At 32.1% G+C, this 9,221-nt stretch overlaps 1 protein-coding gene across 1 annotated transcript; it reads left to right on the forward strand.

Annotated features, from left to right (window-relative positions):
• The first annotated feature begins 4,271 nt into the window (after positions 1–4,271).
• LOC100267362 (WAT1-related protein At5g40240) lies at positions 4,272–7,291 on the forward strand. Its single transcript, XM_002266060.4, has 7 exons — positions 4,272–4,579; positions 4,677–4,742; positions 4,825–4,938; positions 5,984–6,218; positions 6,323–6,481; positions 6,628–6,779; positions 7,027–7,291. The coding sequence occupies exons 1-7, from the start codon at positions 4,404–4,406 to the stop codon at positions 7,178–7,180; spliced, it is 1,056 nt and encodes a 351-aa protein (XP_002266096.1). The 5' UTR covers positions 4,272–4,403; the 3' UTR covers positions 7,181–7,291.
• The last annotated feature ends 1,930 nt before the right edge of the window (positions 7,292–9,221 follow it).

Here is a 9,221-nt window from a genome sequence, read left to right on the forward strand (position 1 = left end):
AGGGTACGAACAATGTGAGAGATGATACAAATAATGTGAGAAAATGTACAAAAAAAAAATGTAAGAAATGATATGAACAATGTGAGAGAATATACAAATAATGTGAGAAATGGTACAAACAATGTGAGAAGGTGTACAAATAATGTGAAAGAGGGTAAGAACAATGTGAGAGAGGGTATGAATAATTACCTTAGGTTGATATGGCTAGAATCCTAACATATGCAATACAAGATTTATAGTAAATTGCAGTGTACTTACATTCTCACACCAAACCATAGGCATTTTAGTTTTAGCTACCTTTAACTTCTCAAGCAAAGAAGTTAATCGAGTTAATTCTAACACAATGTTAGTAAAAATTTTATATTCAAGCTCTGTAGATGAATAAGAAATAGTATGCTACTTTTTTTACATGACACCAAGTTTTACCAAGAAACACACAATAACTTGATATAGTTAGACTTCTTATCATTTGGATTTGTGGCTCAATCAACATCATAAAATCTTACTAAGCTAAGATGATCTTTTAAGGTATAGGCCATAATCCAAAGTTCCACCCAAGCATCTTAGTATCCTCTTAATTGACTTCCATTGAGATTCAAGTGAATTTTGCATGAACTAACACACCCTATTGACACAATAAGAGATTTTTGGTCTGGTAATGGTTACATATTGCAAGGCTCTAACTATACTTTGATATCCTTGCCAATTCTTCATAAGATCACTTCCATAAGCAAATAATTTGAGGTCAGTTGCCATTGGTGTACTATCCTAGGTTCAAGTTAGGTGAATGATTTTTTTCCTTAAGTCTTTAGATCTAAGCAATAGAAGCAAAGAAGACATTTTTTGTTAACACAAAAGGATCTAGATCAATGCTTTAGAAAACATTGCTTTTGATTTGGATGTTCCCAAATCAATTTCTTATGGTGAAGGTTAAGCTTGAAGTCTCTAATAGCCTTATACACCTAAGATCTTTTGTTCGATAACTCTCCATTTTCCTTAGCACAAATAGTGGGGGATTTAAGATGGTGGAAGCTAGGATTCTCTCTTTGAATGGTGGAAGACTAAAAAAAAAAAAAAAAAAAAAACCCTAACCCTTAAAGGGGGGTATTTATATGGTTTCCTATTGGGTTTAAGTAACTTGAACCTAATAATGGCTTGAATCACTTAATCTACCCCAAAAAGGGTCCTAATTAATTGATTAACTCAATAGGATCGGATCATCCAATAAATCAATTAGCCCAATCTAGAAATATGGTTCACTAACCCTGTGCAACCTTGAAAAATTACCAAAATGCCCTTATGCACATAAGTGAACCAAGAATCGATCCAATGCTCTAACATAATCCTAACAAGGTATATGAGGTCGAATGGGGACCACTAGGACCCTTAAGACAATATTAACTCTCTTAGAATCCAATTATGAAGTTGATTCAATATCCCACTATAAAGAATCAACTACATTCTAGTACTCTATGTAAATGATAATGAGACACTAAGTTCTCAGGTCTATAACCTCCAATCCATTGCGTACAATTTCTCCATGAATTGGTGTCTATAGCCTAATGAGATGACAACTATCAACCTTTCAAGACTACCTCTACTATCCTTCAGTTATAAATCATCCTATTGTGTGATCAATTGATAGGTCTTAGCTCACAAAGAACTTACGTCAAATTCCACTAAAGAAACTATAATTATTATAGTTTACATTAACACATCTCCTTAGGATCACCTAAAAAGACACTTTATCTCAATCCTATGTGATATCATAGTGCCTTTAGAATACCTATTGCATATATATATATATATATATATATATATATATATATATATATATATATATATATATATATAATCACTTTAAGATCCCATCCATTGGTCAAAGCCACTGTTAATTTTAGCATAATGTCACAGACTTAGTCTTTTCCTAAGCTTGTGCTCTACTTAGACAAACCAAACTCTTGATCTTGCTAAGTCAGCCTTACTCCTGATGTTTAGCTTCCTAAGTTAAGATGCTCACGACTTAGAAACTTTAGAAGATGTAGTAAGCAATTCTTAAATAATGGAAGCTTTTATTGCTCAAAGGAAGCTTTACAAGTGCTTTGGAGCTCACTTGCTTGGCTGGTGCCTTGGCCAAATGAGGCCTTAACCTATTTATAGGCACCTTAGGAAGTCTCTAGAACCTTGAAGGGCTCCTTACAAATCAAGAATAATCTAGAAGCTCTTACACTAGTCTATGTACAGGGGTATGTACAAGATGACTTTCAAAGATTTTAGAACATCCCACACTATTCCAATGCTCTCTTAGCCAAGTGTAGAGATGTGTGGACATCTCTAGCCCTCTCTAGAAGTTTCCATACTCTTCCACTTTGTAGCTAAATGTAGATGTCTCTAGGGGTCTCTAGAAGCTTCTCACCTCCTATATAATCCCGTAGGGAGGGTCATTTGAAGCATCTTGTGATAATGAGCTCAATATTTTTTTTTAAGGTTGAGAGACAACACAATGAAACAACTTGGTGAAGTCATGACTACTTGATAGTCTTATATCATAACTTACCATAGGCCTTATCCAATGTGAACCATACACATTAGTGCAACTCATCTTGGAAGCCTATCCCGATGGCCAGGATTAGTCATCCCTCAAATTATGAAGTAGTGCATTACAACCTTTAATTGGTTGTTGAAGCCCATGAACTAACTATGGACAATTCATTAACTTGTAAAGAACCTATGACTTAGATCTTCCATACAACTACTAATGCACCTAAATCACATATAATGTAAGAGGTGTAGACCAGAATGCTCATAAGGTACAATTAATGTATAGAATGAAGATAGATGAAAGTGAAATTGAAACTTTATAAAAAAATAAAAATAAATTTCACATTCATTATATCATGTCATGCTTTTAAGGGTTCTATTCTTAAAAAAAAAAGAATATACAATTGTATAATATATTTAATACTAATGCCAAATGGGTATAAAAAGACGCTTCTAACACTAATAATTTTATTATAAATTTCATGTACGATACAAATGCATCACATTTATTGTATAATTATATCAACATTACGATGCACTACAGCATGACTTAATTAGGAATATGATAAAACCCAAAATTTCAAGATTGAATTAAAACAAAGGTACAACATAAAGATGATGCTGGAACAATATTGAAATATAAGACCTAGACTCACATCAGTAAATGTAAAAAATAAATAGACTCATTAAATTGTCAAAACAAAGTTAGGGATCTACTGCAAGTTTTTTTTCAAGTCTTATCTTTCTTATTCCTAATGGGACAAGTTTGGGATGAAAATTAATGAGTTAATAATAGGTTTAGAATTTTTTGAAACCAGGGATGGTTTGATTATTGTATTGTCAAGCCTTGCTCTATCTTGCTCGGGCCCACTTTACCCTAAACCAATTATATATAAATTAAATTAAAATTAAAAATTTAATTTTCAGTATTTTTCCATTTTTAACATATAAAATAATTGAAATACTACTTTAAAAAAAATCATAAATTTTTTAAATATTTTATTTATTTATAAAATATTTATTTTTAATGTAAAAATAAAATTAAATTAAATTCGCATGCTTGCCTCATTGTGTTTAAAATTTTTATTGAGTCAAGAATGATAATAGGTTTACATAAACGGGATGGGGTGAAAATTCGAAGAGTTTAATTCATACAAACGGAGCATGGTGAATGCGGCATATTGCCATCCTTAGTTGAATAATGTTGAATGGGTCTGACCCGAGTAACAGCTCGACCCGCTGGCTGCTTGGGGGCGTCCCAGCCACGTGTCCCTGTAGTGGAATGGCCCCTTCACATAAGCTACTTTCCGAGAAGGTCGAGACTCCTAACGGGTCCATGCTAAAATGTATTCCTATAATTAATAATTGCCTGAGAAATGGTGACAAAAGCTTTCCATTTAATTATTAATTTTTTGAGACTTTTAATGATAAGTGACAAAAAAAAAAAAAAAAAAAGAGAAGATAGTACGAGATAGTGGAAGTAGGGGCAACCCTCTAAAAACAAAATAATGAATTCTACGTAGAACAGAAATCCCAATCCATTGTGATGGCAGCCGCACAAGGATGGCATTTTCTTTGGTATCTTTGGTGCCATCTAACCTGATCTTGACCCCGAGGTGACATAGGACCGTGAGGGGGAGCACCCCCAAAATCAATCTGTCTTGGAACAAAATATCTTTTATATCCACCTGCTTCAATATTAATTCTCTTAAAAGTTAAAACTAGTTCCATTGCATCACTGGGGGACAATCAAATCGTTGATCTTACTTTGATTAAAATTTAGTTACGGGCTTACAACCAATTACCCCTCTCCCATCTCCCCCATCTTTCAATTGTTTTGGTGTATGCCATAAGAGAGAAAGATGTGGAGTTCAGAACTCACGGCAGTGATATTGTTGACGATAGAGTGCTTGGATGTGGGTTTAATCACGTTGAGCAAAGCAGCCATGAGGAGAGGAATGAGCGACTACGTTTTTGTTGTCTACTCAAATGCCCTTGCCGTTCCAGTGCTCTTTCTCTGTAGCCTCCTCTTTCACAGGTTCATGTCTACTTCTTCTTCTTCTTCTTCTTCTTCTTCTTCTTGTTGATTACCGTTTCTTTTTAATTATGGCTTTCTCATGGTGATGGATAAACAGGAGAAGGTCCCCTCCTCCACTCACACCTTCCATCCTGTGTAGAATCTTTCTTCTCGGCCTGGTCAGGTAATTTGAGTTGCAAATTGTTAGTGGGTGGGGCCTCTTTTCATTTTCAAAGTTAAAATTAATGGTAAATATGTGTGTAAAGCTGTTCATTACAGATGCTCAAGTTTATAGGGATAGGGTATAGCTCTCCAACTCTTGCCTCCGCCATGACTAATCTCATCCCTGCTTTTACCTACGTACTTGCCATCGTCACCAGGTATTCATATTTACACACCTCTCCTCTTTTTCAGCTCTGATTAATCTCTTTACAACAACTATACATCTGCCAATTTCAATTCATGCGATGTCCAAGTCCTGGATCAAATGGTAGAATTTGAATTATAATTTGATGTGCTTGTGTGATTTATATGATTTGAATCGTATATGTATTAGTATTTTTAATATTATTTATTTATTATTATTAAATTATTATCAACAGTTGCATTGATATTATCATTTTTAATAATAATATTGAATATAATTATTATCATTCTTTTTATCACTTCTTATTATTATTATCATTGAAAATATTTATTTATTACTAAAGAATATTTATATTAACATTATAAATAATAACAAGAATAATAAAATATAAAAAAGAAAGGAGAAAAAAAAATTACAAAAAGTTAGGTGAAATGGTAGAAAAAGACAAATAATAATAATAATAATAATAATAATAATTTTATTATATATATATATATATATTTACAATCAAATGTGGTCAAATATCCTTAGAGATAATTTAAATAGAACCCATGCCTTATGAGAAATGTGAACCTTTCAAATCCTTTATGCCAGACCCCAATGCCTTAATTAATTAAATTAATTTAATGAAACAAAGTTAAAATTGGGATCTTAATAAGTAAATTAAAATTTTCAATTAAAAAAATAAAATTTATCTATTTTTTATTCTTTTTAAAACTTAAAATAGTTATTCTTAATCTTTTAATTTTTAATATTTTTAAATTTTTTTAATTGACCAATTTAGACTCAAATTCTTAAAAGCCCAAAGCATATAAAATTAAACATGGATGAAGGGATAGTTATATTCATTAGAATTGCTTTTTCTTGGAATAGAAAAGATATCAAATGATACAAAATTAATTTCATGGAATAACTATGATCTATCCCTTCATCCATTTGGCATTACCAAATCACTTTCTCTAGCTACTTTCTACTGTCTATGCCATAAGCAGATGGTATAGCAGCAATTCAGCAGTAAAATTATGTATGTGTAAATGAAGTAAATGAATGATGATTAGGATGGAAAAGCTAGACTTGAAAGTCAAAAGCAGTCGTGCCAAATGTCTTGGAACCCTAGTATCAGTAGCAGGGGCACTCCTTATAACTATATACAAAGGCCCCGGAATTGAATTTGCTTCAACTACTCCTTCCATGCTTAACCACAATCTTCTGCTGCCCCGATCAAACTGGATCATTGGAGGCTTTCTCACTGCAGCTGCTGCCTTCATGGTCGCAGTGTTGCTTGTTTTCCAGGTACGCTCTTTCTTTAAAAAAATGAAAGCATTAAAACTTCCTCTTAAAGCAGTTCTACTCCTCATCTGTCAGAATATATATGTTTTTCTTTGTTACATCTTCAGACCTCTATCATTAGAGACTACCCTGCAGAGCTGATCGTAACCCTCATTTCTCACATATTTGCAACCATGCAATCTTCTCTAGTCTCTCTGATCGCAGAAAGAGATCCAAGTGCTTGGAGGCTAAGGCTTGATATGGAGTTGATAGCTGTTGGATACTCGGTAAGCAGATAGAACAAGCTGCTTGTTTTCAAATACCATTATAAAGTTGTCCTTATTCTTCATAATTTTCTTCTATGGGATGTGTAGTTTGGTTTGCTCTTTTATGTATAAAATTGTAGTAACCTGGCATGTTGCTTATCCCCTAGGGAATTTTTGTGGTTGCATTGCGAGGTGCTGTTTATGCATGGGTTCTGCACCAAAAGGGACCTGTCTTTGTAGCCATGTTTAAGCCAGCTGGGATCGTTATTGCAGTTATCATGGGGGTTACTTTTCTCGGGGATAAGCTCCATCTTGGCAGGTATGATTCTAAGTTTTGAACTCTCTGACATTATGATATTTAGGGCGATGATCATGAAACCCTTTTTTCTAGACATGTAATGGGTGTTTGGAGGCAAACCCATATGTCCTTGGTTGAAATATCAGTGGCAGGATGAAAGACACAATAAGAATCAATTTACTCCTAATGATTTGTCAATTTTAATTCTTCTTGAAGAGTATAAATAAGGGAAGTAAAATCTAATGGTCTAATTGGAAATCATTTGCAGTGTGATTGGAGCTGCTATAATAGCTCTTGGGTTTTATACTGTGGTTTGGGGGAAAGCCAAAGAAGAGAAGATGGCTGAAGACATTGCAGCTTGTGGCGTTAACACATCCTCCCACAGAGTTCCCCTTCTCCAAAACAAAAGCACTGAAGTGTAGAGTTTTTGTAGGAAACAAAAATTGAAAACATGCCAAAATTGAAATAATAAATGAGTGGTAGACTTGCTACCCAGCTGCCATAATCAAATATATGATAGATTTCTGGCCAAATTGATCTGTGCTGTTGTTGAATTTCTTTTAAATGTTAGCGGAGATCCCCTGTTTGAAAGCAGCTGCTGTGCAGAAGATCAACATCTAATCACTGGTGCAAAGTAGAGTTTTTCCACTCTCCTTTTATAAGCAGTGTGAGTGAATGAATTGAAGGAAGGATCCCTGTGAATCCATTGTTTATTCCCACACAGATAGGCACAAATTTATCACCACATGGAAATCTATTGTTGTGTTGTGTTGTGGTGCAGCCATAAATATCAAGCTCTTAGGTTTCATACCGCCCACATGTGGGTATGGGAAACCCAACAAAGGTTGAACGATTGAATAGCTTCTGTTTAGAAAATTTAAAACATGGTAAATCAGGAAAGCCAGATTCACCAGCCAATAGGTTTTGACAATTGACCCTGAGTAGAAGTTTGTGAATAAAAGTCTTCCCCCGGGGTTGCTGTGCTGGAAAGAATCTCTTATCTTTCTTCAATTGGAGGCTACAAACAAATAAGAGCACCTTCATAATTCTTGAAATGAAGGAAGGTTCTGAATGGTTAAGACAAATGACAATATACTTTTCACGACCATAAAAATGGTATTTTTTTTCCTTCTTCACAACGAAAGATTTTGTTTGGACCCCTTAGATTGAGTTGGACTTATTCATCTACAAACAAAAGGACTGTCACCCTTGGGTCCACCTTCCACCAATCCGAGCAGGAATAGGTTTTGTGGTTTGAAAAAGGCTAGGTATATTGGAATTATGAGAGGAAGAGACGAGGAGTAGAATTGAAATTGCATGCATCTCCTCCCACCTTGTTTCAACTTTCAATCAATCAACTTCATCTCTCGTTGGCAGGTAACCTTTCCCTTTCTTCAACAGCACGGGTTTGTTGGCTGTGTTCATGTCTTTATTGTAATGAAATGTCGACACTAGATGTTTTAAGGCTCATAATGTGCACGAGTGCAAGCTTCATCAAAGCACATCTAAAAAGAAAAAGAAAAGTAAAACTTCTTTATTCGTCAAACTACCTTAGAATAGGTAATTTGATTGGTTAAGGTTAAAACGTTAGGCCTGTTTGCTGGAGTTTTTAAAAATTGTTTTCAAAATAAAGACAAAAAATAATTTTTAAATTTTTTTAAAAATAAGTGTTTGACAAAATGTTTTAAAAAATAATTTTTTTAAACAAAAAATAAAAAAGTTTGTTTGTATTAAAGAATTTGTATTGTTTTTTAAAAACAATGATTTACATTTATTTTATAATTTTTTTTATAAATTTAATTTATAATAATATGAAATCAAATTCAAGTTAAGTATTATTAAAAAATAAAAATTAAATCTATAATTATGTATGAGTTAAAGGTAAATAAGTTTTTTTAATTATGAAACAATTTTTTATTGTAGTGAAACAAAAATTACTAAAAGATAAAAATAATTTTAATATTCATTTTTAATACAAGTCAAATAAGTACTTTAATTTAAAAAAAAATTTGTTTGATCATGATTTCTTATGTTTTTTTAGAAATTGTTTTTAATTTGAAGATTTTTTTAATTATAAAAATAAAGATATTTGTCAAGTTGCTTTTATAAAAGGATTTTAAAAGTAAAAAACAAAAAGTCTTGTTTAGATAAATTGTTTTTCTTTTTTAAATATTTTGATTTTGCAAAAATATTTTAAATTCAATTTATATAATATTAATTAATTAAATTTAATTGAAGTCTGATTGAAAATGAAAATAATTTTTTAATTACAAATAAATTAAAAAAATATATAGTTTTTAGTAAAATATTAATAGTAATATTATAATAAAATCATAAATTATATTTTTAGTAGAAAATACACTATTTTATTATATGTTAGAAAAAAAAGATATTTTATTATATTCATAAATTTCTAGTATTAATGAGTTTATTATTTAAGTTTTAAATTATTTAAAAAAATTA

Source organism: Vitis vinifera, chromosome 1, assembly GCF_030704535.1.
Source record: "Vitis vinifera cultivar Pinot Noir 40024 chromosome 1, ASM3070453v1".
NCBI classification, from domain to species: domain Eukaryota; kingdom Viridiplantae; phylum Streptophyta; class Magnoliopsida; order Vitales; family Vitaceae; genus Vitis; species Vitis vinifera.